This window comes from Haemorhous mexicanus, chromosome 4, assembly GCF_027477595.1.
Source record: "Haemorhous mexicanus isolate bHaeMex1 chromosome 4, bHaeMex1.pri, whole genome shotgun sequence".
Taxonomy (NCBI): Eukaryota; Metazoa; Chordata; class Aves; order Passeriformes; family Fringillidae; genus Haemorhous; species Haemorhous mexicanus.
The window spans coordinates 1,173,377-1,187,287 of record NC_082344.1 but is presented as its reverse complement, the minus strand read 5'-3'; the positions used below and the strand labels follow the sequence as shown (position 1 = coordinate 1,187,287).

General features: G+C 46.4%; 1 protein-coding gene across 8 annotated transcripts in view; it reads right to left on the bottom strand.

Annotated features, from left to right (window-relative positions):
• Positions 1-13,911, bottom strand: part of ANKRD17 (ankyrin repeat domain 17) — a 68,925-nt gene that overhangs the window by 3,033 nt on the left and 51,981 nt on the right. For 5 of the 8 annotated variants that reach the window (XM_059843502.1, XM_059843507.1, XM_059843504.1 and 2 more), the window contains 16 exons: positions 12,001-12,149; positions 10,802-10,913; positions 10,526-10,671; positions 9,392-9,534; positions 8,741-8,954; positions 8,212-8,387; positions 7,806-7,968; positions 6,979-7,074; positions 6,673-6,789; positions 6,025-6,196; positions 5,343-5,790; positions 5,102-5,257; positions 4,739-4,888; positions 2,604-4,255; positions 1,501-1,698; positions 657-905 (listed from right to left, as the gene is read on the bottom strand). In XM_059843502.1, coding sequence (XP_059699485.1) covers positions 657-905; positions 1,501-1,698; positions 2,604-4,255; positions 4,739-4,888; positions 5,102-5,257; positions 5,343-5,790; positions 6,025-6,196; positions 6,673-6,789; positions 6,979-7,074; positions 7,806-7,968; positions 8,212-8,387; positions 8,741-8,954; positions 9,392-9,534; positions 10,526-10,671; positions 10,802-10,913; positions 12,001-12,149 — 4,341 coding nt within the window. The remainder of the gene's footprint in view (positions 1-656; positions 906-1,500; positions 1,699-2,603; positions 4,256-4,738; positions 4,889-5,101; positions 5,258-5,342; positions 5,791-6,024; positions 6,197-6,672; positions 6,790-6,978; positions 7,075-7,805; positions 7,969-8,211; positions 8,388-8,740; positions 8,955-9,391; positions 9,535-10,525; positions 10,672-10,801; positions 10,914-12,000; positions 12,150-13,911) is intronic. The other 3 variants (XM_059843503.1, XM_059843508.1, XM_059843505.1) reach the window with 1 other exon arrangement.

Below are 13,911 nucleotides of genomic sequence, written 5' to 3'. Positions count from 1 at the left end.
TTCCCCACAAAAAACACAATCAATAAGAAAAAAGTTCATCAGTCTCTCAGAAATTGCATCCAAGGCTCCTGACAGGTTTGGTAAGAAAAGCTGTAGGATCACTAACTGAAATTATTAATAAAATCCAAAATACTAGACTCTACGTGACTCAGGAGAGCCAAGAGCCTTGTGTTAGTAGAAGGTGAATGGCTGAAAAGAATAAAAGAAACCCAAATGAGGAATTTTATCACTTTATAAAAGCACCTTCCTCAGCACAAAAAGTTCTACCTTAGCTACAAATTAAATATTAACTCCTACTGTACAAACAACCTCTTTATCAACCAGAAACTCCAGACAGTTATCTTGTGACACCTCAATTTCCCCTCTCCCTCAATTCAATGATCCTCACTGTGTTCATGCCTGTTTTTGTTTCTCCTGCTCCGACCTGGGAGTACCAAATCTCCACAGCCAAGACATTTCAGAACCCCTGAGGGCTTCAGAAACCCTGTTAAAACAATTCAGTGGACAGGAAGGCCAAGAGAAGTCCTTGCTCCAAAGCCTTTGCAAAGAACATTTCTGTGTCTTCAGGCACTCACTCTGCATGCTCCCGTGCTGAAGCCAACTTTGGCAAACACAATGGTGTGATCAACTCAAGTGCATCTATCAACAGCACATACCTTGACTGCCACCTATACCTTCGAAGGACCAGATCCCACTGTGTCCCACCGGAGCAGCCAAGTTGCTCCCAATTACAGAAGGAGTAGACGTTCCAGTTTGTCTAATGCGTGCAGACCGTTCAGTCCCAATGGGAACAGGAACTTTTCTGTCCTGAGAAACGTTACTGGGCTTTTCTGATCCCAAGGACACTGCTGAAGGGGTGGGAGAGGGTGCTCGTACTCCAGAGGACACGGACTGAGCAGGAGATTCTGCAAGGAGAGCAACAGCAGCACTTAGAGATGGCAGCCAGATCCCACAAACCTGGCCCCCAGTGTCCAACAACTGTCAAGGGGAGCTGGTTAATGCCACATTCATCCACCTCAGGATCACTTTAGTTCCAGATCACAGAGTTATTCACCAGTATTTAGCCCCTTATATAAAATGCTTGTCATGCCCTGGTAGCTCAGCCACTGGAGGACACACACCACAAAACCTTAACTAAGCATCACTGCCTATCAGCAACAGAGGATTTGAGGATTATATCCTGAACCAGAGCTGAAATAAACACGTAAACTTGTGTCTTTGTTTGGTTTGGTTTTTTCTTCCTCTTTTTGATTTGTTCCCTGGGGTTTTTTTGTCATGGTTTTTGCCAATATAAGAGATTAACACATTCCCTAAATAAGCCAGCACTCCACAGCTTATTTGTTTTCTGTCCAAAAAAACCTCCTAAGTGCAGGGGCCAAAGGTAGAGGAGGAACCAGAACCTGCCCTAAGGATTTGATCCTGGAATTCCTTACGCAGTTCTGCCAGACCATTTCATTTATACAGCAGCTTCTCAGCAGCTCCCCGCTGACCAGAACTCACCATTTGATGCTGATGAACATGGAGGCAATAAACTAAGAGGGGAAAAATGCTGTCTGTTGAAATTAGCAGCTGCAGGCGCTCCGCCCAGCGGCGTCCCGGGCGCGTAGATCTGCCCTCCCGACAGGTTCGAGGCAAAGGTCCCCAGGTGTGTAGAAGAAGGTGTTACAGAAGCATAGGGAGAATCCATACTGACAATACCTACGAGAGGAAAAGGGCACAAGTGACTCCCACAGCTCCAGCACTCCGACAGCATGGAAATAGAAAGGAAAACTTTTATCCGATCTGTCCTTGGGGGCGTGTGTTACAACTTTCCAAAGGCAACTGGAGCATTAAGCTTCACACTCTGCAAGTCTGTTCAGTATGTGGCAGTTGTGCTGTACACCTAAACCAAGAATGAAATCCCAAACACAAGAATCACTGCTCCCTTCATGTCCTCTTCAATGAAAAAGAGGAAAAATAAAAATCTCAGGGATCTAAGACTTATCCATCTGTATATCTAGGGCACACAGGGCCCTAGTCAAAATGCTGACTAGTATATCAAGATGAAAAAAATCAACACCATCATATTCACAAAATAGGAAAGAAAGTGCTGTTTTTTCTCTCCATCAATTAGCATCTCAGTGCTCCTACAAAATCAGGCAGAAATGGTCCAAACCATCTCTGTACTTTTCTCAAAGCTACAGAACAGGCTCTGTGACAACCCCTTGGCCTCCGTTTTGGGCAGAAAACAAAACATCTCACTAAAAAATGCAAGCAGTCAAGGAAATTACATTTTTTGGACCAAATTTAGTAGTTAAGAGAACACACCTCCTCTAAGTTCCACGTTCATATTAAACACCACTTTTTTACCACCCTAGCCCTTGGAAGATGCTGCACATTTTTCTGCAGCCTCAGGACAAGGTATCACAAACTGGAACAGTCACTATCTGGTAGGGAAGGGGTTGAAAATAAGAGTGTTTTATCCTCTCAGCCTATTTTATCAAGCCCATCAGCTGCCTAACAGTTACTAGATTTGACAGGGCACTTCAAATGAACTCCACTTGGCTTAAAGAACACAAGAATGAACTGTATTGCTATGGAATGGACACAAGCCAGAGGCTTACCTGAGGGACTTGGAGCTGGCCTCTGTAACGGTGGCCTAAAACCTGGGGCTTTGGAAGTATCAGACTGATGTAACGGATCTGAATTTGGCAAAAATGAGGACTTAGCTGAGAGCATGGACTCGGGTGTTGTCTGAGAGGAAACAACGGAGCCGCCCCAGAAGGCGTGAGCAGACGTGGGGCTGTTCTCGAACAACGTACTAAAGGGCCCAAAAGGCAGGGTAGCACTGAAGTTGTTCCCCATGGGCTTGTTCGCCGCGTGGGCCGAATTCTGAGAAGCACTTTGTGTACTTAAGGTAGAAGGAAGCTGCACTGAAGAAGGAACGCTGTGGGGCCGTTTGATGTGGTTAACGTTGAGGACTGCGACGGAGGAGTTCTGCACGGGAGCCGGATTCTTGGGGACGCTGCCGGTCCCGTGGACAGGCGGTCTGATGGCTGGGGTTTCCATCTTGGCCGCGGGCTGAGCGGAGCCCACGGCCGGCTGGGACACGGGGTAGGTCACGGGAGCGCTGCTGGCGCCTACCGCCGGAGCGGATGAGCTCGTCGCCGCTAAACTCGGAGGCACAACCATGCGAGGATCTGGTGCGGGAACCTGAGGTTGCTGGAGAGGGGGCCTGGCCTCCGGCAGAGGAGCTCCCGGGGGCTGCTGATGAGCAGGATGCACGGAGGAGCCGCCGGTCCCGGGATTGGGCTGCCTGCCGCCGGTCGAGCCGGCCGCATCCACGGCGGGCGGGCTGCCCGCGTCCGGCTCGGAGGGCGGCGCGCCTTTGTTGGGAGAGGCCGCCGCGCAGTCGGGAGGACTGCTCCTGGAGACGCCCGCCGGCTGCGCGGGAGGAGAGGGAGACGAGGGGGAGGACGCGGGGTAGTGTTCTTTGGCAGTAGGAGTCGGATACGTGGTGTTGGTGGGCGCCGTGCTCGTGTTGCTCGCCGTGGTCGTCACGGTGGTGGTGGTGGCGTTGGACGTCTTCACCACGGTGACGAACAGCTGCCTCCTGACCGAGGGGGAGCTCGGGTTGCCGCTCGCCGAAGATCCAGGCACAGTGGAAGCCACCGAAGTCGTCGTCGCCGTGGGGCTCGTCGTCAAGGAGCCGGCCGCGTTCACCTGAGCGCCGCCGCCGCTGTTCTGGCTGTTGTGGCGAGGCACCATGTGAGGTTTCGGCGAGTTCGTCGCTCGGGCGGGGCTCAGCGGCCTGACGGGAAACGGGCCCCACGTGGACTGGGCCGGCGGGAAGGTGCCTCCGAAGTGCGTCATGGGCAGCCGCGGCGGACGGATCTGCTGGAAGGTCTGAGCGGCGAGGAGCGCGTGTGCAAACTGCGGAGGAGGATACGCCAGCGGGAGGGAAACCTGGAAACCGGGCCGCACGTTGTTCACGGGGTTCTTGATGCTCTTGTGAGAGGATGCTGAGGAGATGGCAGGCACGGTGAGCGCGGAGGCCGTCTGAGATGTCGACGAAGCAGCCACGGTGGTCACTTTGATGCCCACGAGAGAACTGTTAGCAGCTGTAGTGGTGGCAGGAGTCGAGGACCCTATCTTGGAATTTACAGTTGAACTTTTCAAACGGTTCTTTGGAATAAGTTCATCGATTTCTTTGTCTGGATCCTTAATCAAAGCATTGATCAACTGCGTGGCCTGTCTGGTTGATTCTGTGCCACCCCTACAAAAAGGAAGGACAGGGAAAGTGCATCCAAAGCATTTACACATGTTATAGTCAAAGACCTCCCACACAGTATCCAGCCTCTCTTTTATCACCCTAACACAAACAGGAAAATAACTCTCTATTAAAAAACTGAGCTTGGCACAGTCCTGCTGCAGACAGTTACTCAAGAAGTTCAAGTTGAATGCTCCAAATCCCAAAAAACTCAAATGGAAAAAATATCTGCTTCCCTAAATATTCCTTCACATTTCACCATGCATTAACAAGCCCAAACACAGAATCCCAACACTAATTTTCTCACAAGCCATCTTTTGTACCTGCTGGTGCTTGTACTCTGTTTCCCCACCCCATTCATCTTCCCAGCTTTCAAGGGATCTTCCAAGGAACAACCAGATCAAGCCTTTAATTTTCCTATGCAGACAAACATTCTACAAGGAGAAAATACCCCCAGGACGGAGCCAATGCAGGATCCTGCTCACCCACCTTATGGTGATGATTCGGTCTCCAGTTTTATCCTTCTGTTTGTCAATGTCTATGTGAGCTCCCGTGCACTCCCGGATCGCGTTGATGTTACATCCTCCTCTGCCAATAACTCTGGAAATCACAGTTGATGGGACAGAAACCTTCTTGGATCTACACAAAAAAGAAACAATATAAAGTGGGAAACACTTCCATGGCAAGAAGCTGTGGGCAGGCTGGTCAAAAGAATCACTCTATTTTCTGATTCAACCTATGCAGCAGCAGCTTTGTGAGACCTCAAACCCACTAAGAAGGTCATTCAGTAACTCCAAGGAAGGCTACACAAAGGGCAGCATCAACGGCAATTAGGGGAATTATTTTGCTTACCTTCTCACAACTTCCTTCCAACCTTCTTCCCTTTTCTGACCACGTTTAGGACTAGCAATGGTTAGCTTCCCGTTTGGAGAAGAAAGGGGAGAAGGAGCGGATTTTGTGCAAGTAGACAAGGAATTACTCGTCACTTCATTAATAACTTCGGACAACCTGCAAAAGGAATTAAAAGCTGTCATTACGTGGGGGAGAAAAAAAGGATGACTTGCACTTTGCATTCGTGGTCACAGGAACTCACTTGATGGATGACTTGCCAGGCACTGCTTTCCTCTCATCCTTTGGACAAGTGACGAGCACCGACGGTTGCTTTTTGTTGCTCTGTGTGTTGGTGACAGCTGTGGAGGAATGATTGTCACTCTTGTGGCTGCTGTTGCTGTTGCTGCTCTCATCGCTGCAGCTGGAGATCCTCATGTTGTCACTGTCACCGCTCTCGCTAGTGCTGCTGCTCTTGGATTCCCCGTTCACCTTCTCAGGCTGGCTATAGGAAATGGGAAGCTGATCATCAAATATAATCTGAACGTTATCAGGGGTTACTTTGTTTTTCCTGTTTTTCCTCTTGGAGCTCGTTGTGGTGATGGTGTTATTCCTCTTCCCATGAGAGCCTGCTAACGTTGTCCAGGTTGCAGATATACCTATGGTGGTGGTGGTGGTAGCACTGGGAGGCTCCATTGGGACCTCGGGATCATCTGATAGAAGAGGAAAGAAAAAGCACGAGTAACTTAGCTGGTCTGAGGAAACCTGAGTGTTTAGCTTTCCAAATCACACCTGTCCTATCAAAAAAAACTTTAGGACTAACTTCTTGGCAAAGCTCCAAGAAACACATAAAGAACTTGCCTATGAGACATCCACAAATCTATTACAGATATCATACCAGCTCATACTGAATTTCATTCTTTTCTCAGAATAATTGCAGTAATCACCTTCAGCTTTTAACTTCTCCTTCTCCTGAGCAGCTTGAAGTTCAAAATTCTCTTTATTTTTCGCTTCTATTTCTTCTAGTTTTCGCCTTTGTTCTTCTTTTTTCTTCCTCCTCTTCTCTTTTCTCTTCTCTCTTTTGGCAGCCAGAGCCAGTCTCCTGCTTTCTTCCCTTAGCTACAAGTCAAGCACATGGAATAGCATTACAAGATGTCCCATGCATTTCAAAAAATCCAAATGCTTTTTATTTCCTTTGATTTTTCCATTTTATTTCTACTACAGTATCATGGTTTTCAGTAAATTAGTTAATTTTTTTTAATATTTAGGACACAAAATTGGGTTTAGACCTTAAATCCATATGAGTATGACTAGAAAATGCCACACTCGTTTTTTTGACAAATCACATTCAGAAATCCTTCTTTTGGTACAGAGGAAATAGTTATATTGGAATTTCCTGATCCAATGTCTCTGAATAACAGCAAGACCAAAGATTACCTGAACAGCAAGATGCTGAGCTCTGAACACTCCAATTAAGGTCATTACACACACTCCTGTACCCCAATAACTACTTTTATCAACCTTATCATCTTGAAGGAACGTGAAATAGCAATTTTAAGAGAGAAATATTCCCAGCTGCAACTCCTTGCACTTGCCTTCTCCAAGTCCAGTTCCTCTAGCAGAATGCTTGCATTTTTGTTGGCTTCTGCAGCCTGTCTATCTTTGGCTTGAACGATTGACTCCATGCACAGGTGGCACTTCTTCAGCATCTCCTGAAATGACAGAGTGCATTGAGAACAAAGTGCCACGTGCTCTCATTTCCTGCTGGTTTTCCTCAAAAATTCCAGCGGGACTCATGCTCAGGCTGAAAGCTGGCCAGTGAGCTGAAGAGAGGCCAGATCACTGCCTCTGAGGCTGAGACACAACACTGCTCCTCCTCAAGTGTTTCCTTGCCCCCTTACCTTATCAGTGATGGTTGCAATGTATCTCATGCACTCCGAGTCCGAGGGGAACTGGTTCACCTCTTTCACCAGGTAACGCACCACTTTCACGTGGCCCTGCAGAACACGTTTCAAGGACAACACTTGCTGTCACACCAGCTGCCTCTGGCTTACTGAGAAACACTTCAGCCCCAGCACTCCTTGCAAAATATTTATTTCCAACTCCTCACCACATGAAGCTCTCAACGCTTGTTTTGAGATCTTTCTCACCTTCTGAACTAGCGAGGCACATATCTGCCACCAGAAAAGGCAACTAATTACCTCTCATCAGGCTGCCCTTACTCCAGAAGTACTTGAAAAACCTCTGCCTTTTTTGAGCAGTTTTCAGATGCCCATTTCTATCAGCTTAACAGCTTCAGGCTTCTACAGTCATCTGCAATGCTTTCAGTATTGCAACATCTCAACTACACTCCCTTACTAACAGAAATCATTTGTAGACTCAAATCAGGCAAAACTGCACTTTTGTTGACCCAAGTCCTCACCCTCTCTTGCATAAATCCTATTTCCCCCCAGTTCTATCAAACAGAAACACGCTGCAATTTTCACCCCTCACACACACCAGAACCAGACTCACTACACTGCCTATAAAGCAAACTGCAATTAGAATTGAACACAGATATTACACAGGTGACACATGTGTCTGTTTCTGGAGATTCAAGGCCAAGTATTCAAAGTAACTGAGATATTATGAAATATGTAGCTTCTGTCAGTATGTTCTACTTCTAACGTCTACGTAGGGATGAGCAAGACAATCCTAGCTAAGAGCCAAGCTCAACTCCACCATTTACCTTTCGGAAGGCTGCCATGAGAGGAGTTATCTTCCTGTTATCAGCTGCATCCACATCAGCTCCAGCCTGGACCAGCAGCTGGACCACATCAAGATGGCCCCCATTTGCTGCCAGCCACAGTGGAGTATTGCCCTTCTTGTTCCGCACATCGATGTGAGCTCCCCTACAACACCAAACACATGCCATCAAAACCCTGCCTTTAGGTGGCAGGAAGCACTCTGACCCCAAGGAGAACTTCATGTGAGTCCTTGGCATAAACTGAATTATGTGATAGAACTCAGACACACAGAACCTCTCCCATCTCCTGACCCTCTCTGGGTATTTGGAAATGTGACTGCATTTTGGGAAAACGAAGCCTAAACACAGCCAGGTTTTCCTTCAAGCTGCTCACCTGCCAACACCGTACCTGCTAATGAGGAGCTCACAGAACTTGTAGTGCCCCTTGTCAGCTGCAATGGTTAAAGCTGTGTCTCTGGATGAAGGGACTGGGGGAGCGTTGACATCTGCACCTTTGTCCAGCAGGACCCTGCCCACCTCTGCGTATCCCCCAGAGGCTGCTTCCATCAACGGAGTGAGACCAGTCTGGGACAAGCAGACAGAAGCCATTAGTGGGGGGAGTGGCTTACCTGAGACCCAGTGTTTATCTGACTCACAAACACAATGGGTCACTGTCCTTATGCTTCTAAGCACCTCAAGATGAATCAACACCTTTTTGAAGAAACACACGTTTTGATGAGCTTTGCAACCACCAAAACCTTAGCCCTTCAATGCAGCCATTTTTTTCTCTATGGTATCTGATTCAGTTCAGTTAACTGGGCTAGAGAACTGAACTAGAGAAGTTGACTTGCACAAAGGCAAGAAAATCAGGTACCAACACAGACACCATGACTTACAAGCACCTCCCTCTGCAGCCCCTCCAGCTGTTTGCTCTTTACCTTGGCTCTGTGCTCCACGTTAGCTTTTCTATCAAGCAGCAGGCTGACCACCTCAGTTCTTCCTTGGAAACAGGCCAGAGTCAGAGCTGTATTCCTGTTGGTCTCGATCTGGGCATTTATATCAGAGCCCATGTCCAGTAACAGCTTGACAGCAGCAGTGTGCCCATTCATGGCTGCCAGCATCAAGGGAGAAATGCCCAATTTGCTACCAGTTCTGAAAGAGAAGAAAGAAAGAACCACAACTGCTTTAAAGGTCATTTCAGAAATGTGACTGCAATAAACTAATGGAGGCAGGGTATTCACACACTGAAAAATCAGCAGCATACCAACTTCTACTGAACCTAGAAAAGGTTCTCCACAGCAGTATGGCTTAGGACAAGTGTTTCTACTTTAGAGACTTCACTTTTAATTTTTGATGGCTTCAAATTGAAGGGCATCTCTTTTGAGGTGTGCTTATAACTCATAGCCTGTGCTTGGCCCTTTGCTTGTACCCGTGCAGCTCTCACCTGAGCTGTTTTCTACCTCCCAGTGGATGAAAAAGCATGCCATAAACGCACACACACAGAGCAAACTAGGCAGGGAAAACACACACACTTTCCTCCCATAACTCACACCCGAGCACACGAGATAAGGGCTGTGAAGGGAACTTGCCTGGAATTGATTTCTGCCCCAGCATTCAGCAGAATCTTGATAATGTTCACGTAGCCACCTGAGGCGGCGAGGCTCAGAGGTGTGTAATCAGACACATTCCTGTGCTCCTTGTTTGCCCCTCGAGCTAGCAGCAACTCCACCACCTGCAGTGTTTCAACACATAACATCTGGTTTGCTCCCAAACTTGCAAATCTAGCCAAGACAAATCCTTTTTAGACCCAAATCTTCTGTTGGAAGATGTCAATGGTAAGAAAGCCACTTTAATCAGTTGCTTTGCTATACTCCTTGCCCTCATGACTGGATGAGGCCACACCTGTGTCCCCAAAGCCACCATAAAACTTCCCTTAAAAAAAAAAACTTCCCTGCTCATGAGTGTACCAAATTCAACAGCAGAATAACAAAAAGCAGATCTCCTCACAATTATTTCAGCCAGACCCAAACAATCAGTTTCAGTACGGTGTACGAAGTACTCCTGCTCTTTGTCCTCTCCTGCAGAGGACTTGACCAGAAACTGAACTGTCTAGCAACTTAAAATCACAGCGTACACTGAGGTGAAAACCCGTGGTGTCACGGCCAGTGCAATGTTAAATTTGCTTCCCTTCCAGGTTTTAAGCATTACAAAAGTTTAGATCAGATCTGCACAATTCTCTATCAGAGTGTTTTCCCATGAATTCACAGAACAAATACACTGTCAAACCCAAAATTTGGGCAGGAGGGTGTTCTGACATCATCTCTGCTGCCCAAAGCCCAGCTTTTTCCCACTTTTTCCCCCCAAAAACTATGATAAGGCTCATATATGGAACCCATTTGTGTCTAACTCCTGATTCTCAGCACAAATACTCATGATAGCATTCACTTTCATATCTACATTTAATTATGCTCATTAAGGTCCCACAATGGGGCACTAATGACTGCATTCACAAGGACACCTGCACAGCACCAGTCCAGTTATCAAAAGAGAAAAAGCAGTCTAGATGAGACACGTGGTAATGTGTAAACTGGAAAACGTGAAGGTCTTTGCATCTTTTTTAAACACACATCCTGTGTGACTCCATCTTTTCTGGAAGATTCTTGTAGTGTGCTGACACAGTATGCCATCACACACTGCTTCTCAAGATTTAAGGTTTACTTCACCTCTTGCCTCCCTCCTGAACAAGCCAAAGACAAGGGAGTGTCCTTGGTTCTCTCAGACTGGGCTTCAATATCAGCTCCATTATCCAGCAAGATTTCCACAACCCCCACATGGCCGGCTGTGGCAGCCAAAATAAGCGGAGTAAACCCTGAAACAGAACACAAGACACGAGTTACAGCACCAGAAGAGCAAGCCTACAGGTTTCACACGAAGTCTAGGCCTACTGGGGATTTACTTAGAAGCAGACAGGGTTCATGCTGCCATGGTGAGAGACCCACCTTTCTTGTCCCTGTGCTCAATGTTAGCTCCTCTCTCCAGCAGGGTTTGTACCAGTTCTTCATGGCCACCAGCACAAGCCAGCGTCAAGGCTGTGTCATGGTTACTCTCAGTCTAGACCAAACAGACATACACACAAGATAAAGACTTGCTCTTTCAAGCACAGCCCCTGTTATAGCCAAAACAGAACTGTACCCATGCCCAAGGAAAAAGCTTCCATAAGCTAAGGGCATGTTTATGGATGCCCCCCTCAACAGCTGCGTGCAGGTTCATGACAGGATTCTACCTCACAAGGCAGCTCTGCGGGGAGGTTTAAGAAGAAATCCTGGCAAGAACTGAGATTCTCCAAGAACTGAGCTCTCATCTGTGCTCTGCTAACCAGATTAACTTCTTTACCACTGCCTGACTGTGACCTTTAGATGGTATAATGAAGGTAAGAATTCTGTCTTTAATGCTCAGCACTCTGATTCTGCCAAAGGCTTCATCAGGGCAGAATCCAAGCCAAACGCCACAAGCAACTAAGTAGCAAGGGCTGATTTTTCCAGAGGTTTCTCTCCTTTTCTCCCTAATCATCTCATGCCTTGGCTCTGCTCCATGCTGCCCAATCTTAGTCATGTTATGTTTAGCCCAGAGCTGTGCATAGATATATGCCAGTATGCTTTCTGCTGATGGCCAGCTAGCTGCAAGTCAACACAAAGCTGCCCTTTGAACAATTATTTTCATACAGAAAAGCCTTTCCCTCAGTGAAAATGAGAGCTTGACTTATTTCCTCTTGCTAAAAAAAAAAAATCACAGCAATTATTAGTTTCAGAGATCACATTGGCCGTGATCTCTGGCCAACAAGAAGGAAGCACAACCGAAAACTCTGTGTGCAATGCTTCAAGGCTTATTTTTGTTTTAGGATACCAGGCCAGAAAACACTTCACTTCTGTCAGCAGGCAACTCTGCTGTTTCTCATAATCCCACTGACAACAAAGGAATAAGAAATGCAAGTGTTCAGTCATCCAGAGACCCTTTTCTGTTCGGTGAGAGCACAGAGCAAAGTGGGTTTCCTCTCAGGGGCGTTGCTCTGGCTTTCTAAAAGCAGCAAACCCAGTCCCCAGACCCCAATCCATTGTACAGCAGAGCTCTTTGCCACCACTCAGTTATTGAGGATGCAGGAAAAAGCAGCTTGGTGCATCTGTGAGAGCGACAGGCTCACCTGGGCATCGATGTCAATAGCAGGGTAGATGGGCAGCATGGCTGAAGGAGAAATGATGGGACTCGGAGTCGGCGTCTGAGGTTGGGACACTGAGGTGGCAATGCTGTGGGTAGGAGTGTTTGACATTGCAGATGCTCTTCCACTCACTGCTGTTGGACAGAAGAACCACACTTAGTCAAAGCAAAACACTTCCCAACCTAACGTGACAATAAAGGGACAGCGGGATGCATTCCCACCGACAGATGGAACTCCTTAAAAACTGTTGTTTTCCACAAATATACGTATTCCACACACTGAGCCCAACCTTTGATCCTTTAACTCTTAGAATTTCATCTATGAAAAAGGTTTACTGCATTCAATCAAAGAAAGAGTTAAGTATCAGACTGACATGTTTTCTAAAAGCCCACCAGAAATTGTTTGCTTTTTTCTTTTTTTAACCCAAAGACTTTCCTACAACAAATCAGCCATAGTTTGGACCTGGAGCTCCATACCTTTGGAAGCAGGGCTGCAGAACAAGTCCAACCAACGGGTACCTATGCAATTTTTCTTAAAACAGTTTTAATGTTTTCATGTAGAAGTACCTATGGAATTTTTCTTAAAACAGTTTAAATGTTTTCACGTAGAAGTCTGTCCAGCCTTCACCCCCGCCCCCCCATAAACATAAAAAAGCAACAGGGCAGGATGCTCACATGGCACAATTTGCTGAAACCAGAGAAGTGGAAGCTTTGTAGCAGCAGGTTGCAGAGAGTTTGGTCGAGGTGTTAGGTAAGCAAAGGTAACACCACTGACAGGGATAACAGTGTATGGACACGACACAGATAGCACCGACTGCCACGCTCCCTGAGGTTCCTTCTGCTCATGGGAGGTTCAGGAGCACACAGCAAACCTCAGCCTAAAGCAGCTCTTGGGAAAAACACCCTTTTCCCTACTTTTCTGCAGAAGAACTCCCTGGTTTTTTCCCTGTCCCTTCTCCAGTGTTTCTCTGGCTGTTTCTGAGGTGCAACAGCAAAGGAGAAGGTGAAGCACCACACATTCTGTCCAGCTGACAAAAGCACTTTAAACTGCAAAATGGAACAGTTTTTCCCAAGTGATGCCACAAGACCTGTATCCTAACAGGCCCAGTCGTGTGCTCCCACCTCTGCAAGGCAGCTGTATTTTACACCCATAACTAATTGAATTTCTGCACTTCCTACACAAAATCCCAGCAAAGAAGCAAATGAATGGCACCAGGAGAAGCAAAGAACCCTCAGCTTCTAACACAAACTATCATTAAGCTTATATTTAAGACTAAGTCAGAATTCACAATTCCAACCCCCTTGATCTAGATCTTTGAGTGCCTTTGAAAACTTATCTCCAAATCACACTAGGTATGGATGAAAATTAACATACTGAAGATGGGCCAAAATATTTTGACATAAGGTCAAAAATTGCATGTGTTTTAAACAGTTTCTAAGAATTCCTGCTCAAGTCCCAAAAAGGAGACTGGGAAGCATCTTCTCTATGACAGGAGACATTAGTAAATTCTCTGGCTAAAAAAAAAAATAAGTTAGTTAAGAAGGTCTCAGTTCAGGTAAAGTCTACTTTTTACATTTGTAGTGAGGGGAGAAAAAACAACAAAAACCCTCAATTACTCCCCCCCCCCAAAAAAAAAAATACAAAACAAACAAACCAAAAAAGAAAGACAGGTGCTTCAGCAATAACTCACAAATTTAGCTCATATACCTACAGCACAATTCACTGGGACACAATATCCATTTTAATGGGTAATCACTTTGGTTATATTTATTTCAACATCACCTGCGTGGAGTTCAAAAATCTAATGAACATGCCAAGGGTGATGAACAGAATTTTTGTGGCACCCAAACTAAAATATCCAAAGTTTTGAATAACCCAAATTATTTTCAGAGCAGT